Source organism: Pinus tabuliformis, chromosome 1_2 (assembly GCF_031772625.1).
Source record: "Pinus tabuliformis cultivar Carrire ecotype Pingquan chromosome 1_2, CPIR1, whole genome shotgun sequence".
NCBI classification, from domain to species: domain Eukaryota; kingdom Viridiplantae; phylum Streptophyta; class Pinopsida; order Pinales; family Pinaceae; genus Pinus; species Pinus tabuliformis.
In genome coordinates, this window is record NC_142298.1 from 377,967,145 (window position 1) to 377,995,111 (window position 27,967).

The 27,967-nt window shown below is 40.3% G+C and overlaps 1 protein-coding gene across 4 annotated transcripts in view; it reads right to left on the reverse strand.

Annotated features, from left to right (window-relative positions):
- LOC149205951 (uncharacterized) overlaps positions 1-27,252 on the reverse strand; it is a 166,711-nt gene extending 139,459 nt beyond the window's left edge. Inside the window, exons 1-3 of one of the 4 annotated variants that reach the window (XM_089393597.1) lie at positions 27,099-27,252; positions 18,241-18,372; positions 17,409-17,602 (exon numbers count right to left, since the gene is read on the reverse strand). In XM_089393597.1, coding sequence (XP_089249723.1) covers positions 17,409-17,602; positions 18,241-18,320 — 274 coding nt within the window. In that variant the 5' untranslated portion in view covers positions 18,321-18,372; positions 27,099-27,252. Of the gene's footprint in view, positions 1-17,408; positions 17,603-18,240; positions 18,373-27,082 lie in introns of all 4 variants that reach the window. The other 3 variants (XM_089393596.1, XM_089393595.1, XM_089393598.1) reach the window with 3 other exon arrangements.
- Positions 27,253-27,967: the final 715 nt, after the last annotated feature.

Here is a 27,967-nt window from a genome sequence, read left to right on the forward strand (position 1 = left end):
TTCATGTTATTTTATGCATTGAGACCTTTCCAACAGGGCAAGAATCGCGTCAATCAGAGTCCGTATGCGAAAGTTATGCCACTCAGAAGATGACCTTCCTATTTTCACCACGATAATTCGAGAGGATGCCATGACAACCCACATTATTCATGGAAAAGGAGCTAGCCACGTGATTATGATGTAAAAAACACTAGAAGAGTCTATATTGGAACTCTAGTTAAGAGTTGAGGTAGTCAAACCTAACTACTAGGGGGCTATTGGGTTGTGATATAACCAGGCCACTAGGAGGAAAATGCGATTCCATTTCTTTCGAGTGCAATTGTTCCATAGCTGAGCAAAACTAGCCAAGAGAGACTGTAATATATCTGGCCTGCAAATATATAATATATAACAATGCAAAATATGCCCAAGAAATAACTCAATAGATGATAGAACTTCAGATCTTTATTAATATCAAAACCCTTGAAGTAGGGTAAACACCATACAACTACTCCTTAAGGAAGAAGATCACTCCACAAGCTAATGTCTATCAATATAAAACAATACTCGACATCTCTCAATGGGGAGTCTCTAGCCTCTATATAGGCTTCATACCATGGGTAATTACCATGGGTCTCTCAATACCATACATCTAATACAATGGGCTTATCACATTATTCCCTAACTGCTTGTGGTCCCTTGCATAATGTGGGTTAACCACTTTATTTATTAATTATGGCTCATTTATTTATCATCCTTACATTATTACATTACATTATTCCCTTGGGTACCTCCTCTGTACCCCATATTATCCCCCCTAGGTATACTACATTCCACCCCCCTTAAACATGTTTCGTCCCCAAAACATGAGAATAACACAAATAATAAGATCTACTCAAAAGAGTAGTCCACTGGTACCATGCATGTGCATCTAGCCATCCTAAAGAAAGGTGAACGCTCGATCTAGTTGGCGCCTTGCTCGCTTGAGATGGAAGTTGGTTCTGGCGATTCCTCTGTGTTGATGTATTGTGGGTGGATCGTCGTACCATTCTGTGTCGTCCAAGGGTTGTTGTCCTTGTTGCTAATTCATTGCCACCTTGTTGGTTGTTGTCTCGCTGAGTGATGCAGGTGGTGATATGTTGAGGCTTTAACTGATGGAATATCTTTCGTTAATTCCTCCACTATTGGTGCCTGGGTGGTGTCTGGTGCTTTTTCTAGCACCTGGTTTGATGTTTGTGTTTGGTTGTCGACCATCAAAGACTCATCATCTGATGTGTCAGTATCGTTAGAGCTTTGTGCTTCTACCTCCTCAGTCTCTACCTGGTTCCTAATGGAAATATCTTGCAATGTAATTTCTTCTATTTATACCAGAGCTTCATGAATTTCTTCTACACATTAATATTGACAGTTCCAACAGATTCCATCCAAGGGTATCCCAAAACAACATCCACATTGTCCATATCTGAAATATAAAAATCAGAATGCAACACATACTTATCTATAGAAATCTTCAAATCTTTATAAATTTGAACATCCTTTTTATCAACCTGTGTGTTTTCAATATGTTTTGTTGGAACTTGTAATTTTTTTGTCAAATTAACATTGATAAAATTATGCTTGCAACGAGGGTTGATAGACACAATGATTTTCTCTTTCTGAATACATCCACGAACCTGTAATACAGAGATACCAGCAAAAAATAACCCCTTATGTTTCTCAATATCCTACTTTCTAACATGAGATCATTTGTCCAAAAAGACTTTTTCAAATTCTTTATCGGAAAGTCTCATCCACTGATTTTTGTCAAGTGAGCTCCACCATATGGCAACCTCATCTCTAAAACTAAGCCTTGCTAAAGATTTCCAAAATCTCAGACATGTTGACTTTTCCACTTCTAGGAATTCTTCAATATTAGGGCCATCATCTTTTCCTGTAAAAATCATCTTGCTAAAAATCTAAAATAGAGTGGGGATTTTTAAATAAAATCACTTACTTTGGAGAAAATTTAAAATAGGCAAAACTTGGTCAATATAACTCATAATCATTATTATAACATGTTTTCGGAAATGGAATGGTCATTCTGCATCTTCTCATGCGATTGAAATCTCGATCTGAGCACTCTGGAAACCCAGATTCGCGCTACAACTATCCAGTTGTCACAAAAAAATTGAAAAAAACATTGTTTTTAAATCAGCGATGTCTTTCTCATCCGGACTCCAATTCGACCGATTTTTTTTTAATTGGGTGTTTTTCAAGAGGAGCTCAAATCTATAATCCTTTTTTGGAAATTCTGCACAAAAACTGCAAAAAAATCGCTGGAGATCTGTCATCCATGAATTGTCGTCATAAAAATTTATGCAATGCAGTTGATTTTAAATCAACAATATCTCCCTCATCCAGAGTCTAATTCGGCCAATTTTTTTTTAATTTGGGTATTTTTCACAAGAAATTCAAATCTGTAATTTGTTTTCACAGATTTTGCACCAAAATTTTTAGATCTGATACTCGCCGCCCAAAAAAATCTTGCAAAAAATGAAAAAAACAAATTATCCCCGCTTTGCCCAAGAAAGAGCTATGATACCACTTGTAATATATTTGGCCTGCAAATATATAACAATGCAAAATATGCCAAAGAAATAACTCAATAGATGATAGAACTTCAAATCTTTATTAATATCAAAACCCTTGAAGTAGGGTAACACCATACAACTACTCCTTAAGGAAGGAGATCACTCCACAAACTAATGCCTGTCAATACAAAACAATACTTGACATATCTTAATGGGGAGTCTCTAGCCTCTATATAAGCTTCATACATACAATACCATGGGTAATTACTTTGAATCTCTCAATACCATACATCTAATACAATGGGTTTATCACATTATTCCCTAATTGCTTGTGGTCCCTTGCATAATGTGGGTTAACCACTTTATTATTAATTATGGTCCATTTATTTATCATCTTTACATTATTACATTGCATTATTCCCTTGGGTACCTCCCTTTGTACCCCATATTATCCCCCCTAGGTATACTACAAAAATAGGAAGTAGAGCATACACAGAGAATTTGTGCATTGTAGTAGCCCACAGGCCACAGGCCATACTTCTTTGTACTTGCAGCCATATATTTCCATTCAGAGAAAGAGAGCAAAGCGCCTCACCTTCTAACTGGGCTTTCTCTAGAAAAAATTTCCCAGAGCAAATCTTGTGTCTAATGTGTGTGAGCTTTATTTTTCCATTCTCTATTTTCTACATAATTTTCATTTGCGTGCATGCACTATTTATAGTAAAATTTACAGACCTATAAATCTAGGAAAACTATAATAGTGTAGAATTTCATATTTTAAATATAATATTATCATATTTGTTGTGACGAACTATCAAGTGGAATATCCACGGCAGTTTACTGATCACAGCATGTGGAGTAGGAGTGGAATAGTGCGCCCTCAAGGCCTCAACTACTCAAAAGCACCTCGCAAAACCATCTCAAGCTCAAGTGAAAGCAACCATTCATTAGATACAATAACCATAGATGCATCTAAGTGGACCATACTTACTGTTAAGGGCATAATAGTACTTCAAACCAGGATCACTTTCAAATATCTAACTAGACCAAGTGTTGTAAAAGTGTTCCCTACCTTTGTAAGGGTGGCTAGGTAATCAACCCTATTAGGTGCTTCCAGGCCCGTAAGGGGAGGTGGCATTTCCAAGGTCAACCTTTTAATCCATAAGTGTTAGTGGGAATATGTGGCAATGGAGTGTTGATTTATGTAGCATCGTATGTGCTCTTGCTTCGAAATTTTGCAAAGAGGCTAAGACGCATACATTTTCCAATACCCAGAAATCGTTTGGGAAAATTCCACGTAGAGATGGTTTAATTAAAATAATTAACTTTTTTAAATGGTTCCCTAAGTCTAAACTTAGGAAATTTGGTTAATTAAAGGGTATTAATTAGATTAGGTGTGAATCTTCTAGAAGAAAACAAGGATCAACTCTTAGTTAATCTTAGCCCTTGATTATGTTTTAATATTAGCCGTTGGAGCTCCAACGAGAGATTATAAGGAGTTCGATGGGCACTTGGAGGGCACATCGAGTGAGAGATCAAAGATTGAATTTCTCAAGAGTAGCAGTGTTGAGTTGCGAGAGTGAGATCGAGTGATCTTCTTGCAATGAGGGGCAGGGATATTAGTCTCGAGAAGAGTTTTCCAGATCCAGAGAGTGCAAAGCAAAGAAGGCTTAGAGCAGCTCAAAGAGGCAACAGAGTGCCATGCAAAGGCAGCGCAGAGCCTCAGAGGGAGTTTGAAATCCAGCTGGGAGAATCGAAATCCAGTAACAGAAGCCGAGGTGTGAGACCAAAGGGTCAGAAGGTCGAATTTCTAGACAACAGGAGATCAGCAAAGGAGGTGACGTAGAGCCCAGCCAGTGTGACACAGATCTGCGTAGGATTGACGCAGAAGTTGTGCAGAGGCAGTGTGGGGCCAGCCAGCTAGCCTCTGATTAGTGTCGAATCTCCCGAATCAGTGTGAGATTTTTCTCACTAACTCTTTGCCAAAATTTCTCTGTATCGAATCACCAGTTTGGGCATCCAATTATTTGTACTTAAGATTTACTACTGCATAATAATTAAAACACTCAGTCGCTACACCAGTTTTCCCACATTAGGATTTTTCGGGGACATTGTCCAAAAACAACTGTTTTGATGTGTGTGTTTATTTCTCTCTAGTGCAGTATTTAGTTTCTGCGGTATTTTATTTTGTGTAGGTTGCAGTGTATGTATTTCAGTATTTGTCGTAGAAAACTACAAGTAACTTGTTCAAGTAATTTAACAAGTAGGTGAAATATTATCAGTTTGTTGCAGTAGGAATCGGGTAACCAATTTTTCACATGGTATCAGAGCACAGATCGTGAGCAGAAGAGCTCAGTTGCAGAAGGAAGAGGGAGTTTGAAATTACTGCAAAGGCAGCAATTCGAAACCCCAGAGGCAGCGCAGTCCTTGGGCCAAGGAGGTCAAAGTTTTGAGTGAGATTGATTTCTCTAAGTGAGTCGACAGAGAAATTCGATTCTCCAGATCGAAGCTTTCCAGAGGCAGAAGGGAGCAGCGTATTTTTCCTTGCAGAGCATATCTTTAGCTGGGACACAGTTATTTTGCAGCAGTTGCTAGCAAAATAACATCAGAAGGAGAGGATAGCACATACTGAGGGAATTTCTTCCTCGAAGGACTTCTAGCCAAGAAGTTCTAATTTTCTTAGCAAAGAAACAGTAGCTATGTGCAGGATTTCTCGCTCCAAAAGGGAGTGCGAATAGCTAGGCAGCAGTTGCACAGAAGAGAAGAGGAAGCAGTTCAACTTTTTTTAGGAGAAATGGCATCAGTTGGGTTGAGAGATCAAGATTGGTTTGACGGAGCCTCCAACTATGTGATTTGGAAGGCTAGGATCTCTTGCCTTCTAAATGAGCATGATCTCAAAACTTATGTCTATAGTGTGGTAGTTGTACCTACCAATGCAGATTCGCTCAAGAAGTACAAGGCTGAGATAGTGAAGACTAAGAGGATCATTCTCGATGGGGTTCGAGATCATGTAGTATCCAATATAGCCGGCAAGGATACTGCCCGGCAGATGTGGGAAGCCTTAGCTACGCTATACAAAGGATCTTTAGAGCAGCAGAAGATGTACTTAGAGGAGAAGTTGAGATCCACGAGGGTGCAGAAAGGGGAGCGAGTAGACCCCTTCCTTACGAGGCTTCAGGATGTTGGGACCAGCTGGCTTCAGTATGGTCAACTCCCCAGCCCTTAGAGTTTGTACAATTAGCGTTGAATAGCGTTTTAGAAGATTATCAAGTTTTCGTCGAAAGGATCTTGGGCAGAGAAAAACTGTCAGATTAGGAACGTGTATGGGTTGATTTGCAACAAGAGGAAATGAGGCGTGATCTAGTGAAGGCCACAATCAGTGGCAGTAGCAGCAGTGGGACGAAGTAGGTGAAGGAAAAGGAGGACGTGGCCCTTGCATCAAAGGGGCAGCAGGAGTAGCGCAGAAGAAAGAAGGATATTTTGAAGATCAAGTGCTTCAGGTGTGGCGAGTTGGGCCACTATAACACTTAGTGTCCTTTCAGAAAGAAAGACAAGGAGAAGAAGCAGGATCAGCAAGCTGCATCCGCAAAGATCGACACATTGTCCTCCAAACTAGAGGAAGAGTTTGCCATGATTGTCGAGATGCCTCCAGGGGTGAGGTGGGGCAATCTGGAGTTGTAGCCCCAGAGAGCTATAGGATGGGCAAGATCCTTGAGGAGTCCACCTCTTGGATCAAAACCTTGCTATGGGAGCCCATAGTCAGTAGTAGCAAGATGGACCAGTGGAAGCTGGTGCAGTCAAGTGCCAGAGTGACAAATGCAGTAGCTAGTAGCAATCTGAGACTGAGCAGCGCAGAGCAAAGTTGGCAGCAGTGCAGTTGGCACAGTGCCGAGTCAATAGCAGCGTAGAGGCTTCAGTGACAGCCCAAGGCTAGCAGCAGCCAGAACTCAGACGACGGATGCATCATACTAAACACAGTTGGTTCAGTATTTTGGATGCTTTTCCATTGCAGATGTTGTAGTTGCAGCAGCAGCAGATGGAGAGAGGGTTGCAGTGCAGATGCAGTAGCTGACAATAGTTTAGCAGAGTCAGCAGCAGCACAGATGTAGCTCATATCAGAGTTGCATAGTAATTGGTGGGCAGTAGATTCAAACATCAGCAGCGCAGCAAGAGATGGTGCAAAAACAAAGTAATGCTTCAGCAGGTTGCTGCACTATAGCACATTCCTCGCTAAGAGGGAGTGTTGATTTTTGTAGCATCGGATGTGCTCTTGCCTCGAGATTTTGCAAAGAGGCTAAGACACATGCATTCTCCAATACCCAGAAATCGTTTGGGAAAATTCCACCTAGAGATGGCTTAATTAAAATAATTAACTTTTTTAGATGGTTCCCTAAGTCTAAACTTAGGAAAATTAAATCAGGTGTGAATCTTCTCGAAGAAAATGAGGATCAACTCCCAGTTAATCTTAGCCCTTGATTATGTTTTAATCTTGGCCGTTGGAGCTCCAACGAGAGATTAGGAGGCGTTCAATGGGCACTTGGAGGACACATCGAGTGAGAGATCAGAGATCGAATTTCTCAAGAGTAGCAGCGTTGAGTTGTCGGAGTGAGATCGAGTGATATTCTTGCAATGAGGGGCAGGGATAGTAGTCCAGAGGAGAGTTTTCCAAATCCAAAGAGTGCAAAGCAGAGAAGGCTTAGAGCAGCTCAGAGAGGCAGCATAGTGCCATGTAGAGGCAGTGCAGAGCTTCAAAGGGAGTTTGAAATCCAACTGGGAGAATCGAGATCCAGTGCCAGAAGCCAGGGTGTGAGACCGGAGGGCCAAAAGGTTGAATTTCTAGACAGCAGGAGATCAACAGAGGAGGTAACGCAGAGCCCAGCTAGTGTGATGCAAATCTGCGTAGGATTGACGCAAAACTGCGTAGAGGCAGTGTGGGGCCAGCCAACTATCCCTTGGTTAGTGTCGGATCTCCCAAATCAGTGTGATATTTTTCTCGCTAATCCTTTGCTAACATTTCTTTGTATCGGATCGCCAGTTTGGGCACCCAACGATTTGTACTCAAATTTACTACTGCATAATAATTAAAACCCTTAGCTGCTGCATCGGTTTTCCCGGGGACATTGTCCAAAAACAATTGTGTGATGTGTGTGTTTATTTCTCTCCAGTGCAGTATTTAGTTTCCAGTGTTCCACAATATTTTATTTTGTGTAGGTTGCAGTGTATGTATTTCAACATTTGCCGTGGAAAACTACAAGTAACTTGTTCAAGTAATTTAACAAGTAGGTGAAATATTATTAGTTTGTTGCAGTAGGAATCGGGTAACCGATTTTTCACATGGAGGGGAATGACTTCATGGTTAAATACCATGGACAGGGGACCAACTAATAAGAGTCAACATCCTGAGTGTATAGATGTAATGGGGGGAGCAATGGTGGAGGAAAGAGTAACCCCTTTCCTCGGCCTCATTTTTCCACCCCTCTAGTGCACCTTCTTTTTGATAATGTTTTTTTAATGTGCATACCTCAAGGATCAAAGCTTGTTCTTTATGATATAGCATTTAATAAACCCCTTAATATGAGTCAATTTCTCACTCATCAGGTTTGGGGCATGCAAGGGTTCCTTATGATGAGATGGAGCATCAAGTGGTCAAGAACCGAGTGATGGCTAATGAGGGGGCTAGAGCTCATGCTAGTGTTTTTCCCATGAGCTAACTTTTGTCTCAGACATCTTTTTCATTTTATTTTTCTTTTTCTTTTGTTGTGGCCATCTTATGCTTTTTCATCCTTTTAGTTGCATCAACCTCCAAGGAAAAGTTTTCCGACCCTACTCAGGATTTGGATATGTGAGTGTCAAATCCCAATGAACCAATCATAGTAAACTCGAAGGATGGAGGTGGTATCAAGGGAATGATGAATGATGGAAATTGTTAAGTATGGAAACGAAAATGGACACGCTACTTCAATCAAGGTATCTTAGGTAGTGCCCCTCCTATAACCCTAAGGCCTTAGAGGAGGTCCCAATGGACTAGGGCTAAAGGCTAACCCCCTTGGTAAGGTGAGAGAACAAGTTTACAATCAAGATCAATCAATCACACAGATCACCCCTTTACCAATGTTAAATTGCTCAAAACATTAAGTAAAAGCACTTGATTGCAAAATGGTTAAAGTACTTGCTATGTGGTAGCCCACCTTCATTAAAGAGGGATGTCAAATGGTGAAAGATGCATGACTGCTGTAGATGGCAGAGGAATGTGGCATATCATCACCAATGACCAATGTGTAGGGTTGTTGGCTAACTGGTTGTCCAAGATAGGAGAAAAAAATTCTCCTATAGGGTTACCCATTTTGGTGGGTAACAATTCTCTAATCCTATCCAGGATGAAAGGAGCTGAGAGTGGGTACTAGCAAGACTAACCATGGCTGACCATAATAGGCCTAGGATACCATAATAAATAGCCTCCACATGGCCAACAAGTATTTTGACTTGCATTCTTTGGGCTTACAATGGTGCTACCAAAAATGAAAATATGTATATATGTACCCTTGCTGAAATGAGGGGTAACATAAACCTTGAGTGATGTATGAAGCATGCTGTTAAAATTGGCAACTAGGTCCAAACTCCATGTGGGTCATCTTATTTATGGCAGCGGATATTTTTCTTGGATCCCTCTCATCGAGAGGTGTAGGATTGATCTAAAGATCATCCGATTCCGATAAGTATTCATGGAGTTATGAGTTTATTTGTGTTATAAGATAATTCGTCAAGGTCGGCCAGCAACCAAATAAACCCCACATGTGCTCAACGTTTTAGTATAAAAGGAGATGACTTGAGAGTCATTTCTCACACACACCTCTATCTTGATTTCTCTCCACTTGTCTTGAGTTTTAGTGGAAAAGAAATCTAGGAGTGGAAGCCCTAGACGTTGGAGGAAAGAAGACTAAGGGAGCTGCCCTAGAGGAGATGCCCTAGCCCTAGACGTTGTCAAAGAAGAAGTCAAAGACGTTGCCAAAGAAGAATTCAAAAACGTTGTCATGGAAGCATGCCCTAGCCGCAGTCTTGGAGGAATCTTATCACAGAAAAGAGAGGCGCTAACGTTGTCCAAAAGGCAGCCCTAAACGCAATCTAAGAGCAGCCCTAAACGCTGTCAAAAGGGAAGCCCTAAACGCTTTCTAAAGGCAGCCCTAACGCAGTCTAAAGGTAGCCCTAACGCTAACCTACGGTGCCCTAGATGTAGACCTAATACGGCTGAAAAGGTGGGTTGTAGGTGACCCTCAAAATAGGGACAACATGAGAATTTGAGGACTCAAACATGCCCAGGACAGCAATGCTAATAAATGGGACAGCTGGCCTACATGATGCTGCTAAGACACATGGGACAGCAGCAGGTATGGCAAGGCTAAGGGGACGGCAGCAAGGGGACAGCAACAAGGTATAGCATGACTATTAGGGACAGCAGCTACACCTATATATTTAAGCAGCAGTGGCAAGAGACAACTATATAGTAAACCCCACAGCAAAGGCAAGCATGGCAAGCATGGCGCTGCAAGCACATGAGACATGTTGTGTGTCAACATGGTCAGCATACCACTTGGGACAGCTGTGTGGCAACATGATTAGCTTCAGAACAATAATGGGATAGCAGCATGTTGGGACAGAACTATGATGGGACAGCAATGACATTGATGGGACAACAGCATGTTGGAACAGAACTATGATGGGACAGCAATGACACTGTGCAACAGTGGCACAAAGAGATAGCAGCAACAGCAAGGTGCAGCAAGTACATGGTGCAGCTAGGTGCAGCAATAGTACTTGGGACAACAATGATGCTTGGTGCAGCGAGTACATGGTATAGTCATGATTGGTGAACCATGATGAGATGCAACATAGAGATGATGGGTGCAGCATGATGACGAGATTCAACACAATGATAGGTGAAGGAGTCACCTTGGAGAATCAGTTGAAACAGCATGTTTTCAACTAATCTCATGTATCATCTTCTTAGAGATGATCTATGCTCTTATCTAGATAAGTCAAAGTGTTGACTTCTGTTGTAAATGTACTATCTCTCTCTCTCTCTCTCTCTCTGTTGAACTATTGAAGAACACATAAGAGGAATTGATCAAGGGTTCCCCACATTGGGGTTTGTCCTTGGCTAGCGCCACATCTTGTGTCCTCTTGTCTTGGCTTGCCTTCAACGATTTATGTTTATGTTCTATCTGCAGTTTACTTTAATGTTGATGTGATTGCTAATTTGGAAAAGATATTGAGCTAACTGTGAAAATTGAAATAAATTGCTCTAAGCATAGAACATACCTAAAATTAACATGGTATCAGAGTTGAGGTGAAGACAAAGCCCAAGCAAGAGTGAAAGAGAAATCACCGAAGACAGTTGGGAAAGGACAAAAGGCTCAATGGGTTCATCATCCCTCTTCTAATTCACCAAAGGTGAAGTCGAAGTAGAGAACATTATCAGAATGACGCAGTGAAAGCTTCTGGTGGCCTACCTAAAGATCACTTCAATGGGAAGTACGGATCTAAGGGTGGAAGGAAAGGCAGATGCCTTGTTTGTAATAAGTTCGACCATTATGCGAAGGAGTGTCCGAATGGCAGGGACACATCACTTGATGAAGATAACAATCATTCTAGGGACATCTTCAATGATCGAAGGAATGACAGGTAATGCAGGTCATCAAGGAAATAGCCGACTCTTCAAAGAAAGCAAGGAACCCCAGGTATGAAGAATCAAATGTTGTTTCTGATAAGATAAAGAAGCATTATCTTATATTGGCCCTCTCCTCCAGACTCTTTGGGAATCTGGCTTATTGATTGTAGTGCTTCAAGGCACTTCATCGGATAGGAGGGTGCTCTCTCTAATTTGGTAGAGATGGAAACACTCGTGGGATTATACTTGGAGTCAATGCCACCTATCCCGGAAAGGGTGTAGGGAATGTTACCTCTCAATTGAATAAGGGTAACTCGATTCATTTACAGAATCTCTTTTATGTACCTGATCGCAAGAAGAATCTGGTTTCCATTTCGGCAATGGAAGTCAAAGGTTTCAGGGTGGCATTCATCGATGGAAAGGTACGTGTTTGAAAATAGAATTTTCAAAGATGTTTTTACTCATGGGTCCATGGTTGGCAATTTGTATCAAGTTGCAAGATGGTCCATTGGGGACCATGTCAGTTAACACATCTCATCTATAGCACCGGAGGTCTACTTATTATGGGGCCCTACCCGATGTGAGTCAGATGGTGACAGGGATGCCTAAATTCAAAAAGAGCATGAAGGTACATGTATGAGATGTACCGAAGGAAAATCTTACAAGGGGACCATTCCCCTCATGTAGCAGGTCCATAGGTTTGGAACAACCTGAGGGGTTTGATATTCATAATCGGGAATCTCATGTATGCAAGTGGAAGAAAGCCCTTTATGGCTTGAAGCAAAACACCCCGGGCATAGTATGAGAGGATTGATAGCTGTCTGATGAAGCTGAGACTCACTAGGAGTGAAGCCGATCCAAACCATTGCTCGAAGGTTGTGGATGATAGACCTCTCATACCGGCACCTTCTGAGGATGACCTATTTCTGACAGGTGCAGACCCTCTCATTTGTAGAAGTAAGAGGGAGTTGGATTCCAGATGTGGAATGGTAAACTGCAAGCCCGTGACTACCTCGAGGATCTTAACTTTCAGAAGTTATATGGTAGTGATGCCAGACCAGATTTGGGAAATGCCTCTGAGTTTCTTAAACTCATTCGCGTTGATGTTCTTGGTGAACTTCTGTCCGAATATATGATTTGCAGTTAGTATGATGAGCTCATATATGGTTGAGCCTCATTGGATTGGTGCCAAGAATCTTCTAAGATGTCTTTGAGGCACAATCTCTCATAGATTCCGAAAATATGAAGCTGCATGATTATTTGAATACTAATTGGGCAGGCAGTATGGAGGATTGCAAGAGCACTTCCGAGCACTAGTTCTCTTTGGGTTCTGTCGATATCCTAGATGAGCAGGAAGCAGAAGTCAATTGTTATAAGCACTATGAGTATGATCTTGTGTGTAGCTGACTGGTTGTGGAAGCTCTTCAGCGAGCTGCTTGTACACATGATGAATACCACCATGATCCTCTGTGAAAACCAGGGGGGATTCGATTGTTGAGGAATCTCGTATTCTATGATTGCTCCAGCAGATAGACATCAAATACTACCTTATCTGGGATATGGTACATCGATGAGCGAGGATGCTCCATCGCATTGAGACTGATGTACAGGTCGCAGACATTTTGTCAAAGCCCCAGGGAACCGTCCAATTTGTGACTTTCCCGAACGACTTGGAGTCATGTAGAGACCTTCTTATAAGGATCCTGCATGTTGCATGCATTGAGCTCTAGGAGATCCAGGGGGCTTGGTGTACTTACTGGAGCAACACGCGACCATAGGGCAACTCACCCTCCCCTAATGGTGCGTTGTGTACAGGGTGAATGGCTCAGCCTTCCCCTGTGATACCCTGAGGCGACTTAGGGACAGGATGAATGGTTCTCCTGTTGAGGCATCCTACCCATGCAGTCTGGGACTCATGGGAAGTACCTCTCATCTGGCCAATGAGCAGGGAAATGGGATCAGGGACCATAGTAGTACTATCGATCAATGCATCGTTGTATCTACCGTACTCCCTATGCTAGGATGACCTCCATTGATCTGGGATCAATGAAACTGATCTGGGATCAGTATGAGTGGTTTGAGACACTCTCTTGTGATATTGATCTGGGATCAATAAAACTGACTTTGGGTCAGTAGAGAATGGTATGAGACATTCTCGATCAATTCTTCTTCTTCATGGTTCAGCAGAGCAGAGCACTGATGCCAGAGATAGTACAGTCGGACATATGGATCAGCGGATGGAATTCTCCCTAGTTGAGAGGGAGTGTTAAAATTGGAAACTAGGGCCAAACTCCAAGTGGTCATCTTATTTATGGCAGCTGATATTTTTCTTGGATCCCTCTCATTGAGAGGTGTAGGATTGATCTAAAGATCATCCGATTCCGATAAGTATTCATGGAGTTATGAATTTATTTGTGTTATAAGACAATTCGTCAAGGTCGGCCAGCAACCAAATAAACACCACATGTGCTCAACGTTTTAGTATAAAAGGAGATAACTTGAGAGTCATTTCTCACACACACTTCTATCTTGATTTCTCTCCACTTGTCTTCGGTTTTAGTGGAAGAGAAATCTAGGAGTGGAAGACCTAGACGTTGGAGGAAAGAAGACTAAGGGAGCTGCCCTAGAGGAGATGCCCTAGCCCTAGACGTCGTCAAAGAAGAAGTCAAAGACGCTATCAAAGAAGAAGTCAAAAATGTTGTCAAGGAAGCATGCCCTAGCTGCAGTCTTGGAGGAATCTTATCACAGCAAAGAGAGGCCCTAACGTTGTCCAAAAGGCAACCCTAAACGCAGTCTAAGAGCAGCCCTAAACATTGTCTAAAGGGCAGCCCTAAACGTTGTCTAAAGGCAGCCCTAACGCAGTCTAAAGGGAGCCCTAACACTAACCTACAGTGCCCTAGATGTAGGCCTAATACGGCTGAAAAGGTGGGTTGTAGGTGACCCTCAAAACAAGGACAGCATGAGAGTTTGAGGACTCAAACATGCCCAGGACAGCAATGCTAATAAATGGGACAGTTGGGCTACATGGTGCTGCTAAGACACATGGGACAGCAACAGGTATGGCAAGGCTAAGGGGACAGCAGCAAGGTATAGCATGACTGTTAGGGACAGCAGCTACACCTATATATCTAGGCAGCAGTGGCAAGGGACAGTTGTATAGTAAATGGGACAGCAAAGGCAAGCATGGTGCTGCAAGCACATGAGACATGCTGTGTGTCAACATGGTTCAGCATACCACTTGGGACAGCTATGTGGCAACATGATCAGCTTCAGAACAATGATGGGACAGCAGCATGTTGGGACAGAACTATGATGGGACAACAATGACATTGATGGGACAACAGCATGTTGGGACAGAACTATGATGGGACAGCAATGACACTATGCAACAGTGGCACAATGGGACAGCAGCAACAACAAGGTGCAGCAAGTACATGGTGCAGCTAGGTGCAGCAATAGTACTTGGGACAACAATGATGCTTGGTGCAGCAAGTACATGGTACAGTCATGATTGGTGAAGCATGATGAGATGCAACATAGTGATGATGGGTGCAGCATGGTGCAGCACGGTGAGGTGCAGCATGATGACGAGATTCAGCACAATGATAGGTGAAGGAGTCACCTTGGAGAATCAGTTGAAGCAACATGTCTTCAACTGATCTCATGTATCTACTTCTTAGAGATGATCTATGCTCTTATCTAGATAAGTCAAAGTGTTGACTTCTGTTGTAAATGTACTCTCTCTCTCTCTCTCTCTCTCTCTCTCTGTTGAACTATTGAAGAACATATAAGAAGAATTGATCAAGGGTTTCCCCACATTGGGGTTTGTCCCTAGCTAGCACCACATCTTGTGTCCTCTTGTTTTGGCTTGTCTTCAGTGATTTATGTTTATGTTCTATCTGCAGTTTACTTTAATGTTGATGTGATTGCTAATCTAGAAAAGATATTGAGCTAACTGTGAAAATTGAAATAAATTGCTCTAATCATAGAACATACCTAAAATTAACACATGTCCATCAATAAACCTCTAATGCAGCAAAAGTCACACAAGGATAGTGCCACTTGATGTTCAATGCCATTATTCATTCAGTAAAAATAACACAGTCTTGGACCTGAAAGGTGGTAAACTACTGAAAGGTATGGTGCCTTGATGCAATTGATATTGTTTTGAAACCTGAAAGAGTAACCCGTTCAATACAATGAGGGTTTTATCTTGCATTAGCAAAACCAGAATCAATATTTGACATTTGTTTGTGCCAGTGCATAGATCTTTTTGTGGGACCCCCAAAGTCATGTGCCAGAAGACATACTTTCAACATCATATGCGAAAGTTATGGCTTTCAATGTTACAAGTGAGAACTCATTCCAATTTCCAGATTTTCTTAATTGAAGGAGAAATGTGCAATAATTTAGAGAGAGAATATGTGAATTGATGAATAAAAATGGGTGCACCCATGTCCAGATGAAATGCTAGTCCATAAACCTCATAGGAAAGTTTGGTCCAAATTCCAATATGGTGTGGTGGCATCCTGCAATAACTTTATACAAGGTGACCTTCCATAGGCCAATATCCTAAATCATCCAGCTTCTAAGTAGTTTTTTTCCCTTGTGATGCAAATTATTACATGTGCAGGGATGTGTTCCATGTTGATCTGAGTATTCTCTTCCAATTGCAGCAGCAGTATTTTCATAAAGGGGGGCTATATTAAACAAAGTCACCACATAGTTTCACTAAATCTTATCAAACAAATATCAATAGAAAGCAACAGACAGCCGTGAAATTTCTACAAATTGCAGCAACTAGATATTATTCTCCTAACTTATGCAATTTACTTGTCGTATGTTAATTATTAATGCCAATATTGAATAACTCACACTGCAATTCTTCACACATAAAAACATTGTGGAAAATAGAACACTAGAATTGAGAAAATAACGCAAACACACAATAATTTTGACATTGTTATTTTTGGACAATTGTCCCAGGAAAAACCCCGAAGGGAAAACCAGTGCAGCAGATGAGGGTTTATATTATTCTTTAGCAAAATGGAGAATTACAATTGGTTGCCTAATTACTGGCAAAGCTTTTGGTAATTTTATCTCACTGGAAAAATTGCTGGGAAATTCCTTTTCCCTCCAACAAATTGATTTGACCTCCTCCAAGCCACTCGCAATCCTCTTTCGCACTTGCACTGTCTGCCCAAAATGCGCACTGCCTACTCAGATTAATTCATACAACCTCTGAGAATGCCTCCCTACAGGTCGTTTTGCCTCCAGCGACTCCTCTAACTCACTCCCTTTGTCTCCGAGTGATAGATATGACACTGACAAACTGAAACGAGCTCCTCTAGGCAACTCTCACTATCTAACTAGCAACTCACACTAGCTGAATCAGCCTCCTCTGCTGGAAATCTCAGCCTCCTTCCCTGACACTAGAATGCTGGAAACCTCTTGAGAATTTCTCCAAAAATTCTCACTGCTAAAAACCCCGCTGCTGACTCTCTTTGGATGGAACTGCGCCTTGCCCTCTACAACTGGCCAATTCAGACTACCTCCCTCAGTGTCTCAACTGTCTCGTTTCTTCTCCAAACCCCATCGACTTGCTCTTATAATCTTTTGTTGGGCAACCAATGGCCATGATCACATCTCAATTGATGGCTAAGATCATCTTGATCCCATCAAGTGACTTTTCTGGAAGTCTTTAGAGCAAAATCAATTTCCCTCAATTAATCTGATTTAATTAACCAGTTTTCCTAAGTTAGACTTAGTAAATATTTAATTATTGGTTGATTAATCTAATCGTGGTGTTTCTAAGGCTTTTCTTGCGAAACTTTTTTGGGTTTTGGAGATCATGTGTTCCTTAGCCTCTTAGACACCATAGAGACTAGAACACATGTCCGCTGCTACCAAAAACTAACAACAACTACTAAGGAGAGAGCCCTGATAGTCATTGAATGGGGCCAAACAGGAGAATGGTTGTGTTAAAAGCCTGAATATAGCAGTGAGCATCAAAGTTTATTCCTTGCAAAGGTAAATTGATAGAGTGAGCTGGTTCTTGAATTTTGCATGCAATGATGAAGACATGACTATGTGAAAAGATTAATTGACAAAACAAATAGAATATTCATTACATATAAAGAGAAATAATAAACTACTGAATTACAGTGAAAAAATAGGTGGAATAGCATGCATACCTTTGGCTTTCTTGTCACTTGTTTTGTTGATAACAGAGTCTGAATTAAGAGGTGTTTCAGTGACACCGTTTTCATCAGAAGAGGCCCATGGCCTTACTGCATAATGCTCTAGACTTGTCCCATATTCAAGATATTTGTGACTTTGAAATCTGTGCTTCATGATACTCCGGGACAGAAGTGACAACATATGGCATCTGCACAATACACATGTTAGTATCTCTCTCATGAATAGAGAAAGAATTCAGGCCACCTTGGCTGCTGGTGAAGTTATGATATTCTATTTTTATCTTCAAGAAGATAATACATGTCCCAGATTCATTTTCCGATACGCACAAATGGGCATATGAAAAAACCACAAGGGAAGAACATCTCACTGTCACAGGTCATAAACATTCTTGACAGCAAAACCAAAATACTCATACAGTACAATTGTTAGCTTTTTGCAGTATGTTCAGGCCATCCAGCCAGGCTCCTCATAATATGCATAAGAAAAGAAAATGTCATTCTGAGGATGGAAACAAAAGTCAATAGCACAAAGTAAAATGTTCTGATTACCTTATGTGGCCATTAGTCAAGATTCAAGAAATACAAGTAAATTGATGGTAAAATTTGCATGCACCAGAAAAACTCATTATACACACTACGAGATATTATTTCTATCATTTGCTTGCATGTGGATGTAATTATAAATCCTGTGTAGCTTCAGAGCTCAACTCATTATTAGAGGGGAAAGGAAAACAAGAAAACTGGAAGAACATGGCAATCAAACTAGAGAATAAGTTCTGATTCCCCCATAGAAAGAGAAAATAGATAATGGAAGAGATTATATTACCTAGACTGCAGACATCTATTAGTATATTGTGTCAACGAGGCAACTGTATGGAATGTTGGGCCTCCAAATATCACCGCCATGGATGATGTGAATCCTCTGCACAGTAACACATAAGACTGACAAAACTGTTGCCTGGGATAAAGTAAAGAAATTTAGTTCATTTCAAGGATAGGATATATAAAAGAAAGGCATTTCCTAATAATATATTCTCAAGCTCTGCAAATGTCAGCACAAGTACATTATTTGAAATGAGCACAGCATCATATCGGCATGGAAGAAAGGTTTCACATGCTCCAGAAACATATTGCCATGGACTAAAATATGGCATGTAACCATTCCTTGTTAGAGCCCAGAGCTCAACGCAAAAAAGCAAGCAATTAAGTAATTGATTGATGCACAAGATTGTAACTATTGTACTTAAGAGTTAGGACAATAAATAACGATATAGAAAGAAACTGAGAGGTGGTGCCACTCTTCTTGACAACAGCACCCCACTTCTGGTGATAAAATTTGATCAATGGCCCCCAATCGGCAGTGTATGACAGCCATGCTTCATGACAGAAGGGTCCATGCAGGGCAATCTAGCTAATGGGTGTATATTGGCTAGAAGGGTACCCACAGGTTCTATGTAGAAAAGCATACCCAAATCTTCCTCATTTTGTCATCAGGCATGACTTGTATCAAGATGTCTTGCTTATTGTGCAGTAGTTTTGGGCTTTAGTGTCCTGAAGGAAAATAGGAGAAAGATGTTAGTTTACTTGTTGCTTGAAGTGTGTTTGACACTTGTTGTAAGTGGGTGCATCAATAAGAGAGAGTTTCATGAGGGCATTTTGCATCGTAGCCCACATTTTATCTATTCTGTCAGTTGGCTTAGGAGGGTGCACTTTTCGCATAAAAGCATGTAGTGTGGCATTGAAAGATGTGGGGTGGGCAAGTTGGATCTTCTGGGTGCATAAAAAATGCAGAGTATAGTTGGCATTTGTGAGTATCGACTTACCTACTTAGGGCATGTAGAGTGCTGCACTTGTGGATCTAGTCTAGGGTTAGGGTTTTACCTTAATTGTGATTGACTCATTCTCTTCCTTCTAAAATGAAATAGAAGCACATCACTTCATAACATTATTAGCTTGTTGAATGAGAACTAGAGCAATGTGAGAAACGGTTGCAATATCTAGGGCTTGCTATTTGTTTGTTTTGCTTCATGAGCTTGAGAGAAGCTGTTGGCTTTGTATTGTAAGATTGGGAGAAGTTGATTTGTTGCTTGGATTTTGCATTTCCAGCTTGTAAGAAATTGATTTGTGGTAATGTAATCATCTTTCATGTGTAACAGAAAGAGATGTGTTTGTTTTGCCAAATTTGCATGCAAATAGCACAAGTGATTAGCTCAACTGGTTGTTGCCAATGTTGTTGGGCACATTACCTCTCAAAAATGCCCGTGCATTTTGAGTTTCTAGATGGTAAAACATTTCCAGCACACAAGGGAAATAAGAATCCAAGTGAGCATTATCCTTCAAGAAGAAAATCAATTGCATTTGAATCATTGTGGAGGGACATGGTCAATAAGCTGGAGTCTGGACACAGAATCAGTGTATGGTGCTTTTTTACCTCTTGATCAGATTGACAAATTGAAAGCTCTTCAATACTTGGAATCTCAAGAATTGCATGCACTTCCATCTAATCAAGTGGAAGAATAGAGGAATATTGTCATGCATACAAGTTGATGATCATCCTGTACTAACTGATTTCTGCAAAATTTTGGCTAGAAGCATGTTAACTAAACCAACGGAAGAAACATCTAAGGTCACAATTAAGGTCGTGGATCAAAGGGGGAGATAACTGGAGCATGTCTCTTTAAGAACATTTAATGGAATTCAGGGCTTAGGTCACCACTTGCAAACACTGAAATTGACAAGGTTACTCTACCTAAGCTTGTAGAGCATTTCAGTTACAGAATGAGATGTAGACAGCTTTGATAAAAAGCTTACCCTGGAGCTGCTCATGGTTGGACTGTAAACTACACCTATGGCTAATGAAAGTGCTGCAACAAAAGGTTTTCCGGAAAGACTGAGTGAGAACCCCCATGTAAACAAGCTTAGCTTGGGAATGCATGTGACACAGCGATGGTGAATACAGAAAGAAGGTTTGCTGCCAAAATACGTCTCTTTTAACAATGCAGCTACTTCCATGCTGAAGGGTTCTAGTGCTTATTGAAAATATGGGTCTACTTTATTGGTGTTTCAAGCAATATACCTGCTGTAATTCCAAAAATTCAGAACATTTTGCAATCTGGTCAAGAGAAGAAATTAATACTGTTTGGAGATCGTCCCTGGACCTAGTTTGGATCCTTCACACAGCAGCCAGCATACTCTAGACAGTTCATGGGTTACACCAGCAATAAAAGCATGTAGCAAAGAAGTTTTAAAGAGTAATCAAAGCCTATTTAAGGGAATACCTCACTTCTTAAAGTTGTTAAGGTGTGACTGTTGACTAGTGAAAGGAGCACTCCCATTTAGGAGGGATTTATTGCATATTTTGTGAACAGAAAAGGGTTAAAGGAAGAGGATATTAAGCAGTTACCTAGAAGAGTGTTCCCAGGAGAATAGTGGCGTAAAAAACGGTGCATTTTGACATGGTCAACAAGTGTATTTTAAGGCAGGCTATATAAAAGTTTCCTGAGTAATTTAAGGAGGATACCCACGCTTGAAGAGGTATCCGAGGCATATATAGCACATATACAAAGGGTGCAGTGTTCCATCCTAAGAGTTGTCCTATGCACATGCTTTGAGGTGCTTCTTGCACTGATGATTATGCTAGGTCCATGATTTGAGGGAGTTGGTTAACTTGGTCAAGGGGCATCCAACATGAAGGATATGTAAAGGAGCTGTCGCAGAAGTATTTAAGGACGAAAAGGTTATATCATATGAGGATCACCTTTAATGATATGGTTTCACTTGAGACATAGCAGATTCACCCCTTCATTGAAGCATCTTTGGTGGTCCCAAGTCTCGTATTAATATATTTCCAAAGAAAGAGGCCCGCCTTAGGAGGTTGTCCAGCTGAGAGAAGGTCAAACCAGGTTGCTTAACCAGACTTTTGGGAGGAATAGCCATTCCAAGAAGGAATGTTTTTTATCCTAGGAATGACACATGGCAAAATACCAATTCTTCCTGGAGGATGTTGTGAATCTAGAGTCCACTTTATTAGTATTTTATTATAAGAGGTTGATCTAGAGGCTGCTCACTTGTTTCTCATTGTTGGATTTGGGAGATTTGTGAAAATTCCTTGAACTGCAATAACTCGATACTATTCTCCTAACTTTAACAGTTTATTTGCCTTCTGTTAAATTATTAACAGCAAATAGCAAATAATTCACACTGCAATTCTTCACCAATAAAAAAATACACTGCAGAAATAAAATAGGAATTGAGTAATAGATGCACACAATAAAAAATTACACCATTGTTTTTGGACAATTGTCTCTAGAAAAACCCTGAAGGGAAAATCGGTGCAGCAGATTAGGGTTTTATTATTATGTAGCAATTTGAGAGAAATATTACAACTAGTTGCCTAATTGGCAAACCTCTGGCAATCTACTAGCAAAATAGTTTGGAGAGACCCTTGTCTCCCTCTACAACTGATCTAGCCTCTATCCCGGCAACTCGCACTCCTCTTGGGATTTGCATTTCCTTCAGAAATGCACACTGCTGCCCAGAATAAATCTGCACAGCCCCAAAACTGTCTCTAATTGAGACGTTTTGCCTCCCTCTACCTCTGGAGGGAATTCGATTTGCTTTCGGGAAACTGATTTGGCACTTGGTAACTAAAACAAGTCTCTTTTGGCGGCTCGCATTGGGGTTTCTGGCTATTCGCACTAGCTGTAGCAGCTCTCTTTGCAGATTATTCAACCCCCCTTCTCTTGTCTCTTCGACACTAGAAAATCACAGGGAATCTCTCTGGAATCTTGCTACTCCCTTTCTCCAATGCTCTTCCCTGGCTCGAACTATGCCCTCACTAAATACTGCATACTAGGGAATTCGAACTACCTTGCTCACCAATTGTAGAATGTCTCTTCTCCAAGCCCCTTTGACTTGCTCTTATAATCTCTTGCTAGAGCATCAACGACCAAGATCTAATCATGATCGATGGCTCAAATCATCTTAGACTCCGTCAAATCACTTTTCCGGAAGTCTCTAGAGCAAAATCGATTTTCTCAATTAATACCCATTAATTAATCAATTTTCCTAAGTTAGACTTAGGAACTTTTTAATTATTGATCAATTAATTTAATTGAGAGGTTTCTAAGTGTTTTCTCTTGAAACCTTTTATGGGTTTTGGAGTCCTTGTGTTCCTTAGCCTCTCTGACACCTTAGAGACTAGAACACCTATCTGATGCTACCATATCCATCAAAAACTAACAAAATTCCCCTTAGGAGCCTAGTTGAAAATCTTATAAAGGAATATGAAAGCCAAGGGTTTTTCTTAATGTGAAGTGTTATGTGCCAGATATACCTAGCAAAGATAGGAAGAAGAACATCAAAGTTGGGCAAGGCAACAGTCAAATTTTCAAGTCCATAAGTCATACAAGGCAATTTTGCCCCTTCTTCTTCTCTCTTATTTCTCTATGCAATTTTTGTGCCTTACGGGGGAATTGTAAAAACTGTCACTAGCATGATAAACTTATATAAAATGCTTAGCCCCTTGGGACCTAGTTACTAAGGAAGTTGCTTTAGAGTTTTTTTTTCACTTAATTAATCTTTTTTGCTTTTTAGCAATAAATAATTAATTGAGTTTTTTCACTCACACCCTCCAAAGCTAGAGTATGTCTTAATAACTAGGCTTTGCATGTGTTTTATAAGTCTAGAGTCAATGTATAATACCATACTAGACATTATCTTGAGTCTCGTAGAATTGTATTAGGTTTTTGTAGGATTTTTTAATAAGTAAAAAATTCCCGCAATACAGTCCCACTAAGTGTGTATAGGGTTGGTGTTAATTTTGGCAGCTCAAGGACAAATTCCCTCCTTTGGACAATCTTCCTCGTCAAGGAAGACCCCTACTAGCCCTTGGAAGAATTTAATTTGCTTAAGGAAAAACATATTTCAATATGGAAACCCCCATGTGCACAAAAAGGACAGGTCGACCCAAGAGTGAAATTGGACACCTTTGGATGGTTGTAAATACAAGTCAAGTGAGTCTCATTTGGAGATCAATCAATCATTCTTCTTTAGCTGTTTTGGCTCGCAGAAGTGTGAGGTTGGTTCATGGAAGTTGGTTCGCACAGGTCCGAAATTGCAAGGTTTGAAGCTCGCACGTATGATTAGGGTTTTTGGTTCTAAATCACAGGGATGCTTCAGGATATTTTTGGTTGCAACCACAGGCATGCAAGCCTATGAGTGCAGTTGGAACCTAGGGTTTCATTTTTCAGTTGATAGCAAATTCTGACAGTTGATGACAGTTGATCGCAGGCTTCTGAATCAGGGTTTTGATTATTAGCATTGTTGGGTTCATCTCTTGGATGTTGTTTAGTTGATTTTGTTGGATAGTTTTGTGGTTGAAGATATGGATCATTGTATTCTTTCTTTGCTGAAACATTCAATGACAATCTAATAAGAAGAAGAATTTGAAAGGGCTTTCCCCATTGTGGGGTTTTGCCCTAGTCTCCGACCAATCTTGGTGTCTCTATGTATGAATGCTTTTCTTCTATTGTTCCTTTCTATATTGCTATATTGATGATGATATTGTTCTTTCTATATAGTTGCATATGTTGTTGAATAATGTTATAATGTTGTGGGGTGAATTCAGTGTGTAAATGATGAAATGCAATTATCTAAAACAAAGAACAATATAGACCTAAGAAAAACTAACAGTTGGTAATAGGAGACAACTCAGCTCCTCCAATTGGTCGCCATCTCCTTGTCCAACTACCTGCTCTCAACTACTTTTTCAATAAGCAACCTCCTGCCAACTATATAGGATAAATCAAACCATTAGAGTGGACATCTACAAATTTTACCTCTAGGTTATTTCAACCACACATTCACTTAGGCTCAAAGATGGTTTTCTATTTGGAGCACTTCTTATAGTTGTGTGACATTATCTTATCCATCCCCTTTACATATGTTCACACTAGATGCAATCACTCAATATCCCTTTTGGATAGTTTCAGGTGGGCTCCTACAAACTCCAAATAGAAACCCACCATCATATCCAATGGCCAAACAAGATTTCCTAAATCTGTCACAAAAGCTTGAGATGGACATGTATCTCATCTTTAAATGCCCCTTCTATTACGCAATCAAAGATCATTACTACTACCTATACCATGAATTGAGTTCTCTCTCCAACTTCGTCTGACATCACAATAAAAATTGCCTTGCTCTCCTAGTGAGAAAAATAATCAATCAAAGACCTCAGTTTTGCTTGCCCCGCTCCATTTGGAGACCACTAAGATGATCACCTCATATTTCCAAGTTGCCCCATTCAATCAGGACTTAGGAGCAATAAGTGACCACCTAAATGTCAAGAAACCTCAAACCACAAATTAGTGAGACCTCAATCGCCTCCCAAGTGGCCAACTGACGTCTTCAAGCCCTACGAGGAGTTGTCCTAACAGACGACATACCATGCAGTGTGCACCACCAAACTTGACAGATGGACCAACTCTAGAAGGATCTGAAGCAGTGTTGCACGAAGCGCCCCCCCCCACGGTTCCAAGCCCCGAAGCGCGTCCCGTATAGAAGCGCCTAGGAAGCTTGGCCGGAAGCGCCGCTTCGGCTTTTTTAGCCGCTTCCTGGAAATTTGGAAGCGCTGTACGGAAGCGCCGCTTCCGAAGCGCCGAAGCGCGCTTCGTACGGCGCTTCGGGCGTCAGAAGCGTGGCGCTTCGGAGGAGGAAGCGTGGAGCTTCGAAGGAGGAAGTGTACACTTCCAGAAAAGCTTCCGGAAAAGCGTTTAGAAAATCGTTTTTTTTTCAAATATTTTTTTTAATTTTAGGTGAGTTTGCTTTTGGGGGTGGGTCCACCTTGGATTAGGGTGACGAATGAAGGCAAAAAAAATATAAATATAGCAGATGCTCCCTCATGGTAATGTTAAATTCTTAAAGTAAAAGTGACATTCTCCTTTATTTTTCATTTTCATCCTTTTACTTAAATTTTTAACATTACCATGAAATGACTCAGGATGTTTGAGAGTGGTTCTAGCCTCATTGGACTTCATATGGAGAAAACAGAATTTCATATCCTATTCAAAATTCAGCAGACTTAACAGTTTTCAGGAATTCAGGATCAATGGGATTGTGGCATTTCATTAGATTATATCAAGTATGAAGGTATGCGATTAGCATTTAATCAAGAGCACCAAGCCCTATATGTACCCTAGTGTTGGTGGTGTTAATTGTTGAATTCCTTTGTCATGCGGCACGCCCTTAGCAAAAAATTACCTTTCAATCAAGTCAAAATCATCGATCAAACATGTTAAGTTTTTTTTTCCATATTTTAAGTCTTGAATTAGGTAGTTTAATCAAAATTGGGCAATGTTGACTAATATCCATAGACAATCAAGGTAGAGGCAAAGGCTAGACAAGAGGAGAAGAATCTATATTCTAGATCATTAATGTACAATGGATGTTATATCTATCTTGATTTATGCAAAAATATGCATGTTTTCATGTCTTCTACAATTAATTTGGTATTTGGGATGTTTGTTTTGAGTATAAATGCAAAAAAATATAAATATATATATATATAGCAGACGCTTCCGCGGACGCTTCGCTTCTTAGATTTTTGGAAAATAACGCTTCGGCGTCCCCGCTTCCAAAAAACGCTTCCGCTTCGTGCAACATTGATCTGAAGTAGGTTGCCTTATTCCCACCAAACTGCCTCCCAAGATTCAGCCAACAAGTCGAGGGTCTATCTGGAGTTTCTTTCCTTAAACATGGGATGGTAGGAAAGTGTGGCGACCTCACTATTATGCACCCCCTAGGATCATACACTGGGGTCCCCTCAACCCTGGTCAACTCTCGGAAGACATCATCCACCATTGCATCAGTCTTTTCACAACGATCAATGACTCCAGCAACCAGCCTATACCTCAATTTCCCTCACCCTCAACCATCAAGACTAGCAAGCCCTAACATACTCTTTCTCTCTCTCTCAATCAACGCCAGAATCTCCAATCTCAAGCCTCTCTATTGTATTGCTTCACTTATACTTACACTGCTAGGGTATAGCTTAGTTATGCATTTTTTTTTACGGTCTTTTGTTGCTTTCAGCCTTTCAGCATTGATATAGAAGTTGCTTTCGCACCCCCTCATTGTTCACACTGGATATACATCCTAGTCCTATTGACCTGCTTTCGTGGTTATATGTCGCACATTATCTTATCTAAAGGCATAGGTAGAAGTTGAAGCCATTCTATCCATGGGCTATCATGGGAGCAGTTAGGATTTTTAGAGAGCGTCATGGTTGATAGGGGTGGAGCCTGGAAGCGAAAATCCCCAGTTGCCAATGCTAAGCAATAAAATGTTATGCCATATTTGCCATAAATGGTAGTTAAGAATCTACAATTGCCACGTATGTCAGACGAATTGGGGCAACGAAATATAAAATTGAAACTTCCATATCTAATGCTTATACAGTTAATGGATATTAATTTTAAGGAATTTGATGTGAAATCCTAACTGAATTACAAGTTGGTGCAAACATATGTGCTGTGTATACTGTCTGCATTCCTAGCAAGTAATTTTGTGCAACTAATTCAGGCAGTTCGTTACTCAAAGACTCTGAAGCACCTAGGAGTTTGCCTGCGATGAATGAAATGGAGAGCAACGAAGAAAAAAACACGAACCTTAGTAGGATTGTACCTTGTTCTATCCACAAATAATCAGGAGTTCTGCCCCAAAACACGTAATGGTCTTTCAGCTCCTCATTCCTATAATCTTGCATGGACGAGAAATTTCACTCGCATTTTACACTTATCTACTTGAACACACGTGAGAGGGAGGAAGCAAAGGTATTAAGCGGTCAAAATGATAACAATGTGACGATATTATAGTAAAGTTTGATGGGACTTTACAAATGTAAATTCTATTATACCAATTATATATTCTTAGAAAATGTGAAATAAAAAACTAATCATGGATGTTAATACTAAAGACGGAGAACAATGCGAATGTATTAAGGAAAAGTTTGACGGTATCAGCAATGTGACGATATTAAGGTAAAGTTGGATGGAATTTTACAGTGTAAATTTTGTTATAATGTTTGTCATAGGAATTTATTATATCACTTATATTTATAAGGTTTGTTATAGGAATTTATTATATCAATTATATTTTTAAAGAAAATGTGAAATTATTTAGTGTGAACTTAAAAAATTAATATGGATCTTAATAAAAAAATTAATCTTGTGATTTTTAATTAATTTCAAATAATACTATAAAGATTATGCATTCAATGTTACATACTTGGATAATTGTGACATATGTCTCCACATTTAATATTCCCCAAGATAATTGTGACATATGTCTTTACATTTAATATTCCCCAAGAGGTTATGGCATTAGCATTAGGGTTTACACTTTTAATAGTGACACAATGTTAGGGAGCCATAATCTATGTAAAAGAGCAATTTTACTTTATTCTAAGGTGTAAAAGGTTGGTAACACAGGTGACGTTAGATACTAGTAACTTACCAGCAAATAACTTACGAGGTTATCTTTAGCCTTGTGGA